This window comes from Podarcis filfolensis (genome assembly GCF_964270895.1).
Source record: "Podarcis filfolensis genome assembly, chromosome: 1".
In the NCBI taxonomy this organism is placed as follows: domain Eukaryota; kingdom Metazoa; phylum Chordata; class Lepidosauria; order Squamata; family Lacertidae; genus Podarcis; species Podarcis filfolensis.
In genome coordinates this window covers 670,912-690,720 of record NC_139604.1, presented here as the reverse complement: position 1 = coordinate 690,720, position 19,809 = coordinate 670,912, and the positions used below count along the sequence as shown (strand labels likewise).

Genomic DNA, 19,809 nt, shown 5'->3' with positions numbered 1-19,809 from the left:
GGCGATGACTGATTAATGCAGGGATCAGCAATTTGTTTAGCCATGGGCCGGTCCACTGTCACTCACACCTTGTTGAGGGCTGGAGAAGTAGCACCGGGGGAGGGGGAGCTAGAAGAAGAGGCGAGGGGGGCAAGAAGTCCCCACCCCCCACCCCAACCCTCCTCTAGGCAGAGCAGGGAGAAGCCAGGAGGAGGAAGGGAGGAGGCGCCACTACAGGGTGTGGGGGGGGAGGGGGAGAAATGGAATGGCGCGGGGGGGGGAAATGGTGCAGCCCAAACAAACAGAATCCTCACACCGATCCAAGGACAGTCTGAGGGCCAGATCCTGAAGGCAATTGGGCTTGATCCAGCCCGCGGGCCTTAGTTTGCCAACCCCTGGATTAATCTGTATCCGAAAAACACATAATCATGCACACACACACAGCACTGAACCCAGAAGTGACTGAAAACATTACTAAATGTGTCACAAAAAAGGTGTAACAGGATGGGGCAGGGCATAATGGGGGGGGGTTGCTTATACACGATTTGCCAACACACGCAGGGGCCGGGAACAAAATATTATTATATTATTTCACAAATGGATTCACAGATGACCCAGTCCCACATTCCATACTTATCCATGGTTTGAACAATTCATGATGGTAGCCTGTCTGTTGCTGTTCTTACGCTTAAATTTAAAGCGTCAGCACAATTCATGCTCAGAAGGGTGAACATTTGTGGGTTACATCAATTAAGGCTAGAATATCTAATGGTGGTGACTAGAATGCTTACCAGATTTCTTGGGAAGACTGAATATACCTTTGAGCTCCAAAATATTTACTTACTGCTCTGGAGTCTGCATTGGGCGGCTTGAGATGTAACTGCGGCATTCATCGGGAGCTGAAGACGGTTGTCCTTTGTCAATGACAACACTTCCCACTTCAGATCTATGCAGACGAAACAGCCACATGTACAGTAATTTTTTTTTTAAACCCTTACCTTGTATTCCTGTAATATGAAGTTGGAGGTCCATGTTCCCATTCTAGGAATTGCCTCATCTGTATGCACTGCCATCACAAATCTGTCATGACAGGCAACATGCACCGAGGTGCTCAAAATGTGCAATAAATAGTTGGCGATCCACTTTTAAAGACTCACAGCTTGATACATACTCAGATGTAAGTCCCACTGTGCTCAAGAAGACTAACTCCTTAGTAAATATGCATAGAATTGCAACATAAACGTGGATAGGACCATACTCCACTTTTCAAACACTCTCTAGAAAGAAACAAGCCTGCAGAGTGAGCCTTAAGTCTGGATCTCACAGGTACAAATTATGATCAAACTTGAGGTGTCTGCTTAAGTCAAGAGTCCTTCAGTCCTGCTTTGTGGATATATAATGGGCGGTCTTTGAGATGATGAATAATCTGTGTGCAGCCCTTAAGTGTGCTTCAGAGCCATGGATTTTATTGGACTTCAAGCACACTAAACTGTGCTCTCTGTTGCATCAATATCAACAAGGTCTGAAGGAGAAGAATTGTGTTATAAAAGTTTTTAAGCCCTAGCAAAATTGTGTGAATATCATTTATCTCCTTACTCCTGCATACTCCTTATGCTGAGGTGCTTGGTTCTGCACATTTGCATTAGGGGAAAGGTAGGACAGGGCATCACTCAAACATCTCTGTGCATTTTGCACTTCGGTTACAAACCTTTTACTGCCTGATGGTTTGGGCTCCTGTTCAGCTGTTTCCTCTGCTCTTCTTCCTGGTATCAACTTCTCAGCACTATCCAAAAGGGCACTAAGGGCTACTCTTCTAAAGACATTCCCATGAGCCTCCTTGATAAACTGAACCAGTTGTCGGATGTCACAATACAATCCCTATGGAGTGCAGGATTAGAAAGTGAAAAGGAAAAAAAGAATGAAAGATTTAATGTGTTTGGAAGCCAATTGAAGCAAACATCAGAATCATTTCCCCCGAGTCATGCTTTGAAGCAATGTTGGCCCAAGCTTCGGTCCTTTCGTTTTCAAGCAGCCGTAACTAAGAATCTCAAAAATATGAAGTAAATTTAACCAATAAAGTGTTTTGGCTTTTTCAAGAGTTGCCATCATCTCACCCAACATAGAATCATAGAATCATAGAGTTGGAAGAGACCACAAGGGCCATCGAGTCCAACCCCCTGCCAAGCAGGAAACACCATCAGAGCACTCCTGACATATGGTTGTCAAGCCTCTGCTTAAAGACCTCCAAAGAAGGAGACTCCACCACACTCCTTGGCAGCAAATTCCACTGTCGAACAGCTCTTACTGTCAGGAAGTTCTTCCTAATGTTTAGGTGGAATCTTCTTTCTTGTAGTTTGGAACCATTGCTCCGTGTCCGCTTCTCTGGAGCAGCAGAAAACAACCTTTCTCCCTCCTCTATGTGACATCCTTTTATATATTTGAACATGGCTATCATATCACCCCTTAACCTCCTCTTCTCCAGGCTAAACATGCCCAGCTCCCTTAGCCGTTCCTCATAAGGCATCGTTTCCAGGCCTTTGACCATTTTGGTTGCCCTCCTCTGGACACGTTCCAGTTTGTCAGTGTCCTTCTTGAACTGTGGTGCCCAGAACTGGACATAGTACTCCAGGTGAGGTCTGACCAGAGCAGAATACAGTGGCACTATTACTTCCCTTGATCTAGATGCTATACTCCTATTGATGCAGCCCAGAATTGCATTGGCTTTTTTAGCTGCCGCGTCACACTGTTGGCTCATGTCAAGTTTGTGGTCAACCAAGACTCCTAGATCCTTTTCACATGTACTGCTCTCAAGCCAGGTGTCACCCATCTTGTATTTGTGCCTCTCATTTTTTTTGCCCAAGTGCAATACTTTAAATTTCTCCCTGTTAAAATTCATCTTGTTTGTTTTGGCCCAGTTCTCTAATCTGTCAAGGTCGTTTTGAAGTGTGATCCTGTCCTCTGGGGTGTTAGCCACCCCTCCCAGTTTGGTGTCATCTGCAAATTTGATCAGGATGCCCTTGAATCCATCATCCAAGTCGTTGATAAAGATGTTGAATAAGACCGGGCCCAAGACAGAACCCTGTGGCACCCCACTAGTCACTCTTCTCCAGGATGAAGAGGAACCATTGATGAGCACCCTTTGGGTTTGGTCAGTCAGCCAGTTACAAATCCACTGAGTGGTAGCATAGTCAAGACCGCATTTTACCAGCTTCTTTACAAGAATATCATGGGGCACCTTGTCAAATGCCTTGCTGAAATCAAGGTAGGCTACATCCACTGCGTTCCCTTCATCTACCAGGCTTGTAATTCTGTCAAAAAACGAGATCAGGTTCGTCTGACATGACTTATTTTTCAGAAATCCATGCTGACTATTGGTGATCACAGCATGGAAAAAACTCATTCAGGTAAATTAACGGTGATTGGATTAGAAACAAATGTGGATATTTTACATAAAGATTTTGAGAACTGCAGAGCAGATTCTGGAAGGCAACATGATTTTCCACTGAGAGAAGTGGCACAGCTCTACAGAGTGTCAGGACTGACGTTTGAAGCTCATTGACCAGAGACAAATGTTTTTGACAGACAGCTAAAAGAAAAGCAACATAGTGACTCCATTGTTTCCTTTCGCATTTCAAAGGAACAAATATTGACTGAATATCTTAAAAAAGAAACTTTGTTGCTATTGTTCTTAAAAGAAAGAATAAACAGAAGTTTTCCCCCTAGAGGGAGACTGTGAAATTGTAACCAACTTCAGGAGCTTGCAGCTGTTACTGATTACAATCGTGGGAAAGGACTTGTGACCTTGCAGGACAATGTTTTCAGAAGCTCTGTTGGGTGCTTTCTGTAAAATAAATGCCCTATTGGATCAGCTAAGCCAGAAGATGGATTTGATGACCAATGCAACCAGAAATTTTGAACAGGCAGTAGGAAACTACATGGAGCCTACCCAGGAACTAAAACAGGAGTGTGCTATGATAGCACAGATGAGAGAAGAGGATACTACTGAATCCTGGGTGCCAGAAATGGAGGGAGCTGTGGCCCTGCAGGATCATGAGCCTTTGGATTTGATAAATGAATCTGGAAAAAACCAGACTTGGAAAGATAAAGTCTGGTTTGGTTTGGAAATGGGGGGTTGGACTGACCCTCCCATGCAGGGATCTTTGGACTTTCTGAGTCTGGTAATGGGCCGTCAGATGTTTGGAGCTGTGGGGGCTTTTAATTTTGGAGAGAATCTGAAACAGATGTTTAAATATTACATGGAGTTTAGTCTGGACTATGGAAATGGGGCTGATCTGCTGAAAAGGGTCAAAAATATTACTAAGCTGGAGTTCCCACGAGTGAAAGGAAAATATGAAGAAGAGCCACGGAAGGGACATGGAAGAGACTTGAGGGCCTCGGATATAAGGATACCAGGTTAATGTGCTAGATTAATGGGACAAAAAGGACTGACAAAATCCGGGACCAGGAGGAAGGGACGCTGGATGAAGATTGGATTGTTTTACTTTTCTTTCTTTTATCATTAGGACTGTTTTAAAATAATTGATGAATGTTAGAAAAAATGTTGAAATGGAACTACTTGGTTCTAGTAAAAATGTTTTAAGAATTAGGCTAATGATATGGTTATGAGAAGTTGGTAAAAATAAGATTTAAGTTTTAAGTTTTAAGGTTTGCTATAAGACAAGATGAAAATAGATTAAGATAATGTAAGGACAAAATATTATGAACTATGGAAAGGATTTGCTGTGATAATTATTAACCAGGATACAAGAAAGGGAAGGAGGAGGAGGTCAAAGAAATAAGGTAATGAAAGTTAGAAATTTGAGAATGATGGATGGATTTTTTCTTTCTATTTTTCTGTTTTGTTTTTATTTTCCTGTTTTTTCTTTTTTATAATTTTAAAAAAATCTTTAATAAATATTATTTTAAAAAAAAGAGAAGTGGCACAGCTCTAGTATACAGAGGATTTAAATTTGTGTTAATTGGAAATCTTTGTCAAAACTGGAGGCAAAAGAAGTGCACACAGTCAACATTTTCCTTATGGATGAACTCTGTCTGGTGCTCTGTCAGGTCAACAATAGTATCAATACTTAGGCCACTAAAACAGTATGCAGCGAAATTAATTGTGCTAGGGTTTCAGTGTTGTCCTTACCAGATTCTCGGGGCTATGAAGCTCATGTGTAGTAGAGGCACAGCGGGTGATAAGCGATTTGAACATGGCACTGACAATAATACCTTCCACACTTTGGGCAGTAGACTTGTTGTCCACTGTTGTGAAATTATTTCCAAAACCAGCCTTGTCTGCAAAACGCAAGCATTAAATAGTCAAGTTGAACTGTTCGGTTTTCACAAAAAAATGGCAAAATCTGAATCAATAATACTCTTGACATCTACAGCTCCTATGTTTTGTAGCAGTGTCATTTCTCTTAAGGAATCTTATGATAACAGCCTATATTTACTAAGGTTTTATTAAAGCTTTTCCATAATACAATAAGATAAAATAAGCTAATCTAAGTAAAAACAAAAACACATATTCTTCTCTCAAAGGTAGCTCTTAACCCTTATCTCACTCAGAAAGTGGTGGACCCTCCCAGCTCTCACCTGGGAGCTTTCCTTTCTTCTCCCAGTCTCTCACCCTGTGAGATCTTCCCTTCCCTGCATCTCTCTCAGGGTCCTTCCACCACCCACCTACCAGTTTAATGCGTGTGCAATCTTTGGGCCCTGACAACAGTCCATAGCAGAGGACATCAAAGGAAAGGAAGGAAGGAAGGAAGGAAGGAAGGAAGGAAGGAAGGAAGGAGAGGAGAGAAAGATTTTTTTTTAAAGGAAAAAAAGAAAAATAAAGGGGGGGAGGGCTTTCCAACAACAGCTTATACTTACTGTCAGTGACTGGCTCCATGCAGAAACCTAGCAAGGCATGTAAAAAATCCACCACATTGTTGAGTGAATCCTTGTTTACATAATCCCTCATGGTTTGCCGGAACTGCATCTTATCCAGCTTGTACAACTTTGTGAGGCAATTCTGAGCCTATGGAGGGAAGATCAGGCACTTAGGTTCTGGTGACAGCAACCATGTATTATTTGGAGAACAAAGAAAGAAACTGAGCCTGGAACAGCCCTGCGTCTCCTCTTCATTGGTCATGTATACTAAATGAGAAGCCGTAAAAAATGCTCCCAGTGACAGAGCTTCAATGTGAAGGGACAAAACAATAATTGATAACAGTTTGTCATGGGTTATCTATTACAACACATGACAGGAGAGATGAATGGACACACAGGGTTGCGATTTTCATAGGGGAGCCGTGCATCACCCAGAGCATGCATTTCTGCCCTTCGTTCAACTCCCACACCAAACTTTGGTTCCCATGCAGTGGCAGCAAGGGGTACAGTCTTGGCAAGTCTTGCCCTATCAAGGATGCTGTGTCTTAGGGATGACTGGTTAATCTTGGATTCCATTTGGCCAACTCTTTCAGTTCTCCAGATGCTATTGGATCCAGTCTAGCCAGGACACGCAAATGCATGCACACGTACACACAGAATGAAAAATCATAGCAGTTCAACCAAAGCTGACCATGATGCAGTCCCATTAAGTGGGCATTGATGTAAATGGTTAAAAAAAATGGTTGCCCAACAGTACAACACGGGGGCAGCCGTTGTTTTGAATGGATGGTGGTCTTTTGTGCACAGAATTACACAGGAAGTACTGTGTGACCACTTCCTGCATCATTTTTAAAGCATATTTACCTGGTGTGGCAGAGGTGCCATGCTTTGAAGCTGTTCTAACCAGCTTTACACTGTTATAAGCAAGAATGAATCAATTTATTTCGGTCACTGACCAGAGTGCAAATAAGCAAGAAAAATGGCAGGATGCCATTGGAAATCACAAATATTCAAGTGTGTTTGTATAAAAGTTTGTGTGTGGACTTTTTACAATTTCCCTGGAATTATCTTAAAAGAGCTATACAGAAATGTGCTGGGGTGTGTTTTTAAATGTCTACATGTGGAAGCGAGATGGGGCAGATTAGGAGGGATTCCTCTATTTCTAGCTGGAGCATTCACATACAGCACAATGCCCCTTACTCACTCCTGTCCTCTGGTGCTAAATCACAGGCTTCACAGTTAAGAATCATGAGTGCAGAAGGTCTTGCCTTTCGCATACAATTCCAGACCGAGATGAACGTTGTGAGCTGCTCAGACCAGGAACTCTACAAAATGGTTTAAGAATCCTGCTTCCATCCACTGTTCTGCCATGGCATACCTGATGTCTCAGCCGGTCTCCAGAGAGCCCACGGTGACCTTCTCCACAGCCATATGCACAGCCCAGAGACTTCACAATTTTTATCAGCATTGTCAGGGCCAACCTGTGTGTGCTTGCTGGAGTGCTTTCCTCCTTAGCAACAGGGGGGAAAAGAGACAACAATATCCCGTTTTATTGCATGAAGCAGATGTATATAACATTCCAGGTTGTTTTTGTGCTCCCAGACAATCCAATCTAAGACAATGAACAGTGGGTTAATCAGCCTCATATAACCAACATTTACCTTGTCTTCCTTTTTATCATTCTTTTCATAAGGTCTTCCTCCACCTTCTCCTCCTCCGTCACCTCCTCCTCCATCTCCTCCACCACTTTCTCCTCCTCCTTCTTCTCCACCGCCATCTCCAGCTGCACTGGCTGGGGCAACCCCAAATCCAGAGGTTGAACTACTCAGAGCCCCCTTGAGTTGGAAGGAGGTCTCACTTTGTCTCTTCTCACTGGGTTCATTCTCTTTGTTGTCACTTTTCCTTCTGATCTTCTCCACACAGGGCACCACACCAAGCTGAAGCAGGCATTCCACAATATTGAGGGCCACATCACAGATTCGGGAGCTGATGTCGTGATTCAGGACAAGGAAAACAGCCTTGAGAACCACCTTGGAGGATGAAAAGCAAGACGTTGCAAACAATTTTGTTCTTAAAGACAGCATTCAAAATCCTGGCTGAGCTGGCAGCAAAGACAGATTTTGCCATGGGATTCACTGCGGGAACTTTTATGTGGTCATTTACAAAGCATGGTTGGTACGCCACTTCAAAGTGAGCTTTGTTGTGGCGTGATGTGCTGTGCACTGAGGTGTATGCCATTTATAGAAGCTTACCAAAGCAAGTCTCGGTCTTTACTCTTCAGCCAGAATTGATCTAGGTCATGTTTCTAACAGAGTTGCCTTTTAGCGAAACCATAATGAACTTGTCATAAGAGGTGAGAGAGTAATGCACCAGCCACAGCAGTTATTGAAAAAGTACTTTGGGATCAGAAACTGAGAGTGTTTCATGACTGGACAGTCATTAGTCTTTCACCTCACAGGTTCAATTTAGAGGGAGTTTCTGTCAAGTGCAAATTGCAGGGGTGAGGGACCTGATTTACAATGAGACCACAGTGGAAGTCAATGCACAGAAATGGACAGTCCTTCAAATTGCTATTTATATGTTTATTCTTATTTCTTATATTTATTCCTCGCAAAATAAATATTTATCCAAGAACTCCAAGTGGTTTACATATATTTAGAAAATTAAAAATGCAGACTTCCGGCGGAGCCACGGCCATTGAAAAGAAGTGCAAGATAGCCCTCCAGGGAATCTAGCGCAACACGGGGTGTTTTAGAAGTTTAGCGAAGGCTAGGCGGACCTCGGAGCCTCAAGAGGATTATCTTGGGGGACGTGGCTCCCGGTGGTGCCCAGTCGTGCTCTCCTGCTCCCCGGGTTTTGCTGATAAATCCAGAGATGGGATCAAGCTGCAGGCACAAAGGGGAGGCAGCACTAACCCCGCGCTGTGCAGTCTCAGGCTTCTAATGAAAGCGGCAAGCTTCCAAGAATCAAAAAAAAAGAACCTGGAACTATAATTGGGAAAGTTTATTTGACCATCGCATTAAAATTTAACTTATTAAGATTTGGAGCGTTGAGGGGCGAAAAAAGGGAGTCCGTCCCGGCAGCTGGGAGAAGAAGGCGTATGGTGGAAGGCTGCAGGAAGGAGCAAGGAAAGAAAGTATCTGCTGAGTGAGTGTTACTAAAAGCCCTCAGTTACTTTATTTAAAGTGCCGAGGCTGATTTTTTTTTAAGAAATAACTTTGTGGTAAGTGAAGTAGAGTGGAGGAGTCTCCCTTTTGGCTCTGGTCGGAGTTCAACCTGTCAGTGGCTTAAAATCCGAACTCGACACACTCCACCATTTTCTGACGGAGAAAGTTTTGCCAGTTCTAGTGGGCAAAAATCAGCAAAGGCTTTGATTAGTGAACTATTGTGGAACTTTGGAAAAGTGTAAGACTTGGCTAAAGGCTTTCACTTGGTTTATCACAGTTTAGGGGAAGGGAGCTTTGTCGTCGGGACTTTTTTTTAAAAAAACCCTCTGCTCTTCTATCAGAGGAGAGTGCCGAAAACTCTGTATTTAATTGCACTTGGAATTTGTGTCGGTTCTCTGGGCTATCTACTGCCTTGAATTAAGCCAACAAGCGGCTGAAAAATAAGAAAAACCCCAACTGGATTACAAATATTTGGTCTCCTGGGATATCCACTGTTTAGGATTAAGCTGACAAGTGGCTGAAAAATAATAAACTTCAACTGGATTACAAATTTATTTTTATTTGCTTCCTTTCCTTTCTTTGAACACAGCATCGTGGCAGAGAAAGAAATTGAAAGTAACTTTGTTTAAGGACTTCGCGTTTATGCATTAGCTGCCACCGAGTGGAGTTGAGGGGAACTGTACCTAAGAGAAAAGTTAGAACAGATTTGCAACCCCTGGAGGAGGATAGTAAAATTGCATAGGAGAATTTAAAAATTGGTTATTGATTTTAACAGTAAAAAAGATTCTATGGCTGGGAAAAAGGGAACGGGCACCCCAGGGGAAAGACAGGAAAATGGGAAAGGATGGTAAGGAAATTAAAGATTATGACAGTTTAATAGTGGAAATAAGGAATTCAAACAAAATGAACAATATACGGAGAAAAAATATTGGAGGTTAAGGAGACTTTAGATAAGAAACTAGAGGGAGTAGTGAGGGAATTGACAAGTAAAGTAAAAGATCTTGCAGTTAGATCTAAGACACTGGAAGACTCAATGAGTCAAACAGAAAGAATTGAAGGAGACAAAGAGGGAGACAGAACAGGTCAGAGGAGAGGTAACACAAGAAGTGATGTTGGATAATATGGCTCTTTTGGAGATGAGACAAAAACAATTGAACTTGAAATTTAGAGGAATCCCTGAGGAAGCAAATCAGAATATAAGGGCCAAAATAATTAGAGAATTACCAATTTGGATATATTTAAAAGAAGAAGACATCAGATTTACAATTGGAAATGCACTTAGAATAAAATAATGTCAGCAAAAGCAAAAGTGAAGAAATTACCAGGAGATGTCTTGGTCATGTTTAATTCAATGGATATGAGGAATGAAATTCTGAGATTGAATTATAATAGAAATTTATGTATTGAAGGGAAGAAAATTATCATATTTAAAAAGATTCCATCCAGATTTTTATGAAAAAGGGACATTTATAAACAACTGGTTGGATTGTTGAAGAAAAATGGGATACAGCATAGGTGGGAATTCCTGGAAGGAATTTCCTTCTATTACAAAGACAAAAGGTTCAAATTAAGTAGCCTTCAAGAACTAGAGAAATTCTCCTGGAGATATGACAAAGAGTTGGGAAAAATAGAGAAAGCAAGACCAGGACGGGACCAGAGGGAGGAAGAAAAAAAGGAAGAAGAGAAGAAAGAAGAAAAAGAGGAGGAGGAGGAGGAAGAAGAATAAGAAGAAAAAGAGGATAATAACAAAGCTCCCCAAACTTAACTTAAATTTGACAAGAGACTTAAATAAATTGGATAATGGCTCTGAAAATAAGATCATGGAACGTGAATGGACTTAACAATAAAAACAAAAGGAATAAAACTGAACATGTTTTGATTAAACGTAATTTAGAACAAAATTTGTTTGCAAGAAACACACATTGCAAGGAAACATAAAAAGATTTCAAGTAACAAAACGTTGGGGAGATACTTTATAACCTCAGACATAAATAAAAAATGAAGGGTGGTATTGTACATAAAAGAGAAATACAATCCAAAATTAATTTACAAAGATGAGGTAGGGAGAGTGTTGATTGTACAAATCATGTTCCAAGGTGAAAAGCTGATCATTGCGGGAATTTACGCACCTATTGACAAGAAAGCTGACTTTTACCTAAAACTTAATGAAATACTATTAGAGATAGTATGGATCAGAGAGTGATGTTAATGGGAGACTTTAATGGAGTGGTTATGCCAGATTTAGACAGATCAGGGAAAAGATGAAATGTAAATGAAGGCAAACTACCAAAAATATTCTTTGACATGGTAAATACTATGGGATTAATTGACATTTGGAGACTCAAAAACCCAACAACAAAACAGTTCACGTTCTTTTCAGAACCAAATCAAAGTTCTGGCAGAATGGAATAACTTTGGATTTCTAAGGAGTTGGTTCCAAGAGTTTCAAAAACTGAGATCTCCCCAAGGAGCATAATTCACTATATATGGAACTAAAAGGGAAAGACCCCACATCTTTCAGATGGAGAATGAATGAAAGTTTATTCAACAATCAAAAGATAGTAGAAGAAACAAACGAGGCAATTGCATAATATTTTAAATGGAATTTAAATAAAGGAACTCCTATTGAAACAGTGTGGGATGCAAGCAAAGCACTGCTGCGAGGTTTCTTGATTCAAAAGAACAGTTTTCAGAAAAGAGGAAAGGAGGAGAAGAAAGAAGAAATCCTGGCTCACCTCATGGAGAATAAGAGACTGCTAACAATAAAACTAAAGGATGAGTCAATAAAACAAAGTATTAAATTGTTGCAGACCCAGTTCTTCATGGTGGTAAACCAGGAAGTAGAGTGGAGAATAATGACAATGAGACAAATGAATTTTGAATCGGCCAACAAAATTGGGAAACTCTTGGCATAGCAGTTAAAGGTTAAACAAAAACAAAATACAATTTGTAAGATAAAAGATGTAGATGGGACAGTGGAAGAGCCTAAGGAAATTAGGAAAAATTTTCAGAAATTTTACATGGACTTGTATAAAAAAGAGAAGGAAGACGTTAAGAAAATAGAAAACTATATACAAAAGCATAAATTACAGCAGATTCCCATAGGAGAAAAAGAACAGCTAAATCAGACAATAACAGAACAAGAAATTGAGAAGGCAATAAAAAGAATGAATATTGGAAAAGCCCCAGGCCCAGATGGCGTCTCAGCAAAATATTATAAGACATTAGCAGGTCAATTAACACCCGTGCTATGTGAAGTTATGAACAATATTCTGAAAGAAGGAAAGATCCCAAATACTTGGAAAGAAGCCTACATTACCTTGATCCCAAAGAAAGACACAGATGGTTTGAACGTGAAAAGCTATAGGCCTATTTCGTTATTGAACAACAACTATAAGTTATTTGCGGATATACTGGCTGATAGACTAAAAAAGGTGTTAAATGAAGTAATCCACAAAGATCAAGCCGGCTTGATCAAGACAGTTGAAGGATAATGTGATAAATATAGTAGACATAATTGAATATTGGAGATGAGAAATGAAAAACAGGCGACGTTAATGTTTATTGACGCCGAAAAAGTGTTTGATAATGTTACAATGGCACTTTATGAAAGAAAATTTAAAAATAATGGGATTAGGAGAAATGTTTTTGAAAGGCATTGATGCTATATATTCAGAGCAAAAAGCCAAACTTATTATTAACAATAATTTATCAGACAATTTTGAGATCTCCAAAGGTACTAGGCAGGAGTGCCCTTTGTCACCCTTGCTGTTTATTACTGTTTTGGAAGTGTTGAATAAGAATTTGAGAGAAGTGTCAGAAATCAGAGGTGTAAAGGTGGGAACAAAAGAGCACAAGGTGAAAGCCTTCGCCGACGATTTAGTCTTAACTGTTGAAGATCCAAAGAACAGTGTAAGAGAAGCTTTAGAGAGAATGGAGGACTTTGGAAAGGTATCAGGATTTAAGCTTAACAAAAATAAAACCAAAATGTTAGCAAAGAATATGAATAAAGAAGAAATAGAGGAATTGCAATGCAGGTCAGGAATTATGGTGGTTAAGAAAGTGAAATATCTTGGAATTTGGTTGACAATGAAAAATATTAATCTGTTCAAAGACAATTATGAAAACACATGGAAGGAGAAATTAAGAGGGATTTAGATATTTGGAGCATTGAAATTGTCATTCCTGAGTAGAATTATCAGTGATAAAGATGAACGTTTTACCTAGAATGTTATTCCTATTCCAAACAATTCCAGTAATCAGAGGGACAGGGCAACTCAAAGATTGGCAAAAATCATTATCAAGATTCATCTGGCAAGGGAAAAAGCAGAGGATTAAAATGAAAATATTAATAGACCAAAAAAAAAGAGGCGGATTGCCTTGCCATACATGAATCTATATTATGAGGCATCCTGTCTAGTAAGGTTGAAGGAATGGATAACACTGGAAAACACAGATCTCTTGGACTTAGAGAGTCACGATAATAGGTATGGGTGGCACTCATACCTATGGTATGACAAAGTAAAAGTACATAAAGGGTTTTTAAATCATGTGATTAGAAGGTCAATTTATGATGTGTGGGAAAGGAATAAAAACCTACTGGAAAGGAAAACTCCATGGTGGGGCACACCGATAGAGGTATGGACGGTTAAAAAGGTGAATATGGAGGGGAGGTGAGCAACATATGAGGAAATTATCAGATGAACGGAACAAGGATTAAAGCTTAAACCATATGACCAAATCAAAGGTATGTTAACAGGCTGGTTGCAATACCATCAGGTAAATGACATAATGAGTCAGGATAAAAGGAAAGTCGGATTTGAGGGTAAAAAATCAAGATTCCAAATTAATAGAAAGCAGAGGTAGAACACTATCCAGAATGTATGATTTGTTGCTAGAATGGTTTACGAAAGATGAGGAAGTGAAAGAAGATATGATAAAATGGGCTATAGATTTTGGGCATAAGATTGAATTGTATGTATGGATAAATTATGGAATGAAGGTATTAAATTTACGGCATGTACGGTTCTGAAAGGAAAGGAAAATTGCCTTGCAAAAATGTGTATACAGTGGTACCTCGGGTTAAGTACTTAATTCGTTCCGGAGGTCCGTTCTTAACCCAAAACTGTTCTTAACTTGAAGCACCACTTCAGCTAATGGCGCCTCCCGCTGCTGCCGCGCCGCCAGAGCACGATTTCTGTTCTCATCCTGAAGCAAAGTTCTTAACCTGAAGCACTATTTCTGGGTTAGCGGAGTCTGTAACCTGAAGTGTATGTAACCTGAGGTACCACTGTACAATCATATGTGGTGGACGTGCGATAAAGTGAAGAAATTTTGGGAGTTGATTTAGAATAAACTTAAGAAAATATTAAAGTATACCTTCCCCAAAAAGCCAGAAGCTTTTTTGCTTGGCCTGATGGGAAAGGAAATTAAGATCAAAGATCAACGATTATTCATGTATGCCACAGCTGCTGCAAGGACTTTGTTGGCCCCAAACTGGAAATCGCAAGAAGTTCCTACCATTGCGGAGTGGCAGTCGAAGATGACGGACTATGCGGAGCTAGCCAAACTGACCGGAAGGACTCGGGACCAGGACGATCAGAGATTCCAGGACAATTGGAGTAAATTTATTGAATATTTAAAGGACAGTTGCAAAAACTTAAAAACACTAGCAGGACTGAAGTAACTCCTACAATGCAGATAAGATATGAAAAGATAAAATACGAGAGTGGATAAAGGATACCATCTGAAGGGAGGGAGGGAAATCACAAGCTCGGCAGAGCAAAAAGGTGTATATGTTGTTTAAAGTACAATAAGAAAGAATATGTAAAGAAAATAATAAAAATGTATGGGGTGGGTGGGAAGAAAATAAAAAATGCAGTAGCTAATGTCAGAATGAGTATTGCCATAAATATTTACCGAAAGATCTAGCATGCCGTTCTTGTGGACAAAGTTGCTGGTCCCGTCGATGTGGTCTGTATCCTCCAGGCAGCTATAGTTGATGCAGGAATCCGTCAAACTCCGAGGGAGATTGGCACAAGCCAGGGGCTCATGGGGCATCTCTGGGATGGGCACCTGGTTACAGAGCTTGCGCATGTGCTCACTGAAGAAGTCTGCATACCCCACATTGAAAGAGGCCAGAGTGGTGTTGAATGTTGCCACTGTGATGGTGGAAATTTGGGAACGTACTAGGCAGAAGTACAACAGATAATGTTAGCTTCACAAGGGGGATAATGTATTTATATTATGTCTTTTGTTTCCCCCCCCATAAAATTTATTCATCACTTGGTTGAAAAAAACCCTAAAACCCTCAAAGCGGTTTACAAAAGATAAAACAAGAAAATCAATAATTTTTTACAACCTTACTTTAAAACATACAAAAGTTAAAATGCCAAAACAGAATTACCTCAGCTTTCTAAGCATCTGGGTAGGCCTGTCAAAACAGGAATGTTTTTAGCAGGCTCCGAAAAGGGTACAGTGAAGGCTCTTGTTTGCTCTCAATAGGCAGGGAGTTCCAAAATGCAGGCACTGCCACACTGAACAATTGAGTTCCAAATGTGGAACAGGTATCATGTGGCACTTGCAGTAGTGCCAGTTCCTCCAATCAAAGTGGTCTAGTGAGTGCATGCAGGGTAGGGTGATCTTGTAGGTAAACTGATCCAAAGTTCTTAAGGGCTTTAATAGTAATATTTAGTAATAGTAATACCTTGAACTTTGCCCACCAACAAATTGGCAGCCAATGCAGATCTCTGGCCACAGGTGTTATGTGCTGATAAGGTGTCACTTCTGTCAGCAATCATGCTGCAGAATTCTGCACTAACTGCAGCTTCTGGATCAACTTGCACTCTGGGGAGGTCACTTCGGTGCTGCTAACACAGGTGTTTGACTTCACCCATGAGGTGCACTCCATTGTCTTTTGAGACAGATGGACGCTGACAACAGGTATAATATTTAATTATATTATTGGAATAGAATCTCTCTTGGAATAGAATCTCACCATGGCTGTTGGAGTGGTCTGGCAGGTCAGTAACCAGGGTATGATGGGAATGGGAATGCCTAGCACTCAAGCTCTCCATCTCTGTAGCTGTATCGGAACTACCTCGCCTGGTAAACCTCCCTAGAGCATGGGAAAGAAGCACACAGTTATGCTCATAGTGCAATGTTATTAATGAGGATGCTTTGCAAAATGATCATGTTTGCAAGTTGCAGCGATCAAGCCACATTTGGGTCTGTTGGCTGAAAATAGATGGGATAGAAATGCACCAAGCAAACGTTTTCTGGGGACTGAACACAGTGAATGGGTGATATAAAAGCTGCAGGATTTGGACTGTGAAGACAGGATCAATGAGCATGTCTGGAAATGTTCTGCACCCAGTTTGTTGAAATCATTAAATATTTAAACATAGTTATTCATATTAACATAGTTATTAAGCCCAGACAAACAAGAGAAATGTGTGGTTCAGCTATAAAGCTGGCACAAATTTCACTGCAATTTCTAAAATATTAAATCAGATTAGATTGCTAAGTCATAATCAAACAGTATCCTGTGGTCCGTAAAAGCAACGGGACATTCTAGTGCATTCAGGGTCCGGAGAGCTCTCTATTCTGAAGGCCATGTTCTCATTCACCTAGGATGGTCGTTTGCCACCCTCCTCTCTCAATGCCACGCCTGTCTTCTCCAATCCCCGAGAAGCTGCCAAAAGAGAAGGTGCTCCGAGTAGGTGACACGTCCAAATGGTCTTCGTGGAGTAAGAAGGGCACCCCCATCCTTCGCTGCCGCTTTTTCCCTGTGTGGTGGTAAGGAATGGAGCCCTTGCGCTCGCGATCTTCTTTGCGGCTCTTGAACTGCAGGAAGAAGACAGGAAGAATCTTAGCAGCAGAACTCATAAGACACAGGTGGGGAACCTCAGGTTCCAGTACCTGAATCATAGAATCAAAGAACGGTAGAGTTGCTGGGACCACAAGGGTCATCTAGTCCAACCCCCGGCAACGCAGGAATCTTTTGACCAACGTGAGGTTTGAACCCACAATCCTGAGATTAAGAGTCTCATAACCCCACCAACTGAGCTATCCCAGGTGAAGAATGTGTCTCTCTCTGAGGCCACTTTGTCTTTCTAGACTCCCAATCTGCACCCCTGCTCAAGTTTCTTTGTGTGTTTGGAATGTGTCCTTGAACCTCTTGCTTGCCTGGCTGGCAGATAAAGAGGGGTGTGAAGGAGTGTGTAGTTATTAGCCTACTGCACAAAGGTATCATTTAGATTCATCACTCTTTTTTTCTTTTTTTGGGATTTGATATCCTGCTTTATCACTACCCGAAGGATTCTCAAAGCGGCTAACCTTCTCCTTTCCCTTCCTCCCCCACAACAAACACTCTGTGTGGTGAGTGGGGCTGAGAGACTTCAGAGAAGTGTGACTAGCCCAAGGTCACCCAGCAGCTGCTTGTGGAGGAGCGGGGAAGCGAACCCGGTTCACCAGATTACGAGTCCACTGCTCTTAACCACTACACCAAACTGGCTTTCTGCCTGAATTTTCCTAGTTAGATCGCTTTAGTTCAGTGAGGGTCGGCCTTCATGTACTTTATGCAGTCCACACCTTTAGCAAATAACAGCATTAAGTACATTAAGGGAAGAGATCCAATATTTTAATTTAAGGTGTGATTCATTTACCTTCTTAAAAATATTCATTCCCAAATCAGAGGAGAGGTCTGGAACAGCTGGCCTGCGCAGGTTGGTTAGCGACACTTTAGCAAAAGCTTCAGTGCTTAACGATTTTTCCTCCTCATTGCATTTCATTGTGAGATCCTATACGTCCGCAGAAAGACAAGAAACATACTACCATGTATAGGAAGACTGGATAAACAGCCAAATAACATAATATAAACATAATAATCTCTTATTATGTTGTGACATACTCCCCATTCCTCAGTTCCAAGGTTAGCACAATTGGTGTTTTCATTCCTTTGGGTGAGAACACTGAAAGCTTCTGGTGTGTAAGCATAGTGTAAGTTAGCACACATTTCTACAACAGGCAGCAGATCTGCTGACCATCAATCAGATTCCCAAAAGCCAACAAAGTTGCGCTCCAGTTTAACTCGCAACAATGACTAAAAAAGGGAAACTGACTCCATTCAATTTCATCTTTCATCTTCTCAAATGCCAACTGATATTATATTTGAAAAGCTGGAGAATATTTCCCAACAGCCAACTGACAGATTTATGCTATATTATTCTTTTTTCTTTAGTCATAGAGAAGCTTCAATGTCTACTTGTGGCTACCAAAAGAGCCACTAGGGGGAGGGGAAATGTCTGCAAAAAACTGCAGAAAAAAGCAGGGAAAATAGGCAGATCCCCCATCTTTCATCCAAACCTGCTATAGCCTAGGTCAGGGCCGTCTTTAGCAGATGCGACGCCGGGGTGTAAATATCCGCTCAGCGCCCCCAAATTACCACGGATAGTGGGGGAGGGACAAAGGGACAAAGCTGCGCACTGCCAGCCATCGGGGGGGGAGAACTCTCCCCCATGCCGCTGCAAGATCACTCTGCACACCCGCCAGCCATATGGTTGGTGGAGCGCAACTGGCGGGCGCATCTCCCCCACTCGCTGGGGTGCCCCTGAGAGGCCGGCACCCTGGCGCAACGCACCACTAAGCCCTATGAGAAAGACAGCTCTCGACTAGGTTAAGCCAGGTACACTTCCCTCATGCTGGCAGGGAATGTCCCGGGTAGCAGATGGCAGCACTCAGCTGCAAACACATAATCTCTTTGCTTAGTTTACTTCCTCCCCCAAAATAAGAAATTCAGAGGTAGAGGGAAGCTGTGTAGGGTCTGTCCTGAAATAATTGCTGTGGGTGGGATAGCATTGATCAAGAGTAAAGTTTTATCTGAGCCCAATCCCTTTTTCTGCCTCTCGTTTTGGGAGCAATGGGAGGCTGATCTGCTAAGGCAGCTTTGCAAGAGTAAAGGAAAGGGATCCGTTTTTATTCCATTGCCCCCTTCAGTCAATTCCACCCCAAGGAACCTTTGCATGCTCCAATTTGCTGTAAATATCAGCTACCCACAGCCCTTATTCACTGTCATGGCACTAGTGTGGAGTTTGCATAGTTGGGTATCTAAGAGACTGTCTCTCAGTTCCATAGCTGCTCTATTGGGGAAATAACATTTATTGGCCAGATCACACAGATAATGCATGCAACATATTTTTGTACATTCTAGAAATACTGCATGTGTAGTAAATATTACAGTTACACATACTTTTCACTACTTCTTTAAGTCTCTTCACTGTGTAATTGTTACTAATTAATGTACCCTGACAGGTCTGCAACTATTCAAACATACCTCATTGCAATTCTAAACTCATGTTTGGTTTTATACGTTCCTCTTTGAACACAGTAATAGCGGCGAGTCAAGATATTTTATATCTGCTGCTTATAATACTAACTGGGTGCCTCTTTCCGTATCAGCTGCCAGTGCATTAACATCTTCTGCTGAAATCATCCTTCATTATACCTTTATCAGAGGTACACTATATGAAAACAAGGGAAAGGGCCTTTTTGGGGGTGGTACCCCAATTATGGAATGCTCTCCTTAAAGAGGCTTGCCCGGTATCCCCCAATGCAATGTTTTGGGAACCAGGCAAAAATATTTTTGTTCACTCAGTAATTTGAATGCTGTGTATGTTTCAAAAATTGAGTGGTTTTTAAAGACTTTTTTTTTTACTGTTGTTACTGTTGTATTTTATTGTGCACTGCACTGAAATTGTCAATAGAACAGTGTAAAAATATTTTAAAT

General features: G+C 41.3%; 1 protein-coding gene across 13 annotated transcripts in view; it reads right to left on the bottom strand.

The window, feature by feature from the left end:
• Positions 1 to 19,809, bottom strand: part of UNC80 (unc-80 homolog, NALCN channel complex subunit) — a 163,826-nt gene that overhangs the window by 110,714 nt on the left and 33,303 nt on the right. For all 13 annotated transcript variants that reach the window (XM_083625474.1, XM_083625481.1, XM_083625483.1 and 10 more), the window contains exons 9-18: positions 17,690 to 17,824; positions 16,652 to 16,868; positions 16,021 to 16,140; positions 14,943 to 15,211; positions 7,518 to 7,886; positions 7,235 to 7,366; positions 5,857 to 6,004; positions 5,129 to 5,277; positions 1,688 to 1,857; positions 824 to 925 (exon numbers count right to left, since the gene is read on the bottom strand). In XM_083625474.1, the coding sequence (XP_083481600.1) occupies positions 824 to 925; positions 1,688 to 1,857; positions 5,129 to 5,277; positions 5,857 to 6,004; positions 7,235 to 7,366; positions 7,518 to 7,886; positions 14,943 to 15,211; positions 16,021 to 16,140; positions 16,652 to 16,868; positions 17,690 to 17,824 (1,811 nt within the window). The remainder of the gene's footprint in view (positions 1 to 823; positions 926 to 1,687; positions 1,858 to 5,128; positions 5,278 to 5,856; positions 6,005 to 7,234; positions 7,367 to 7,517; positions 7,887 to 14,942; positions 15,212 to 16,020; positions 16,141 to 16,651; positions 16,869 to 17,689; positions 17,825 to 19,809) is intronic.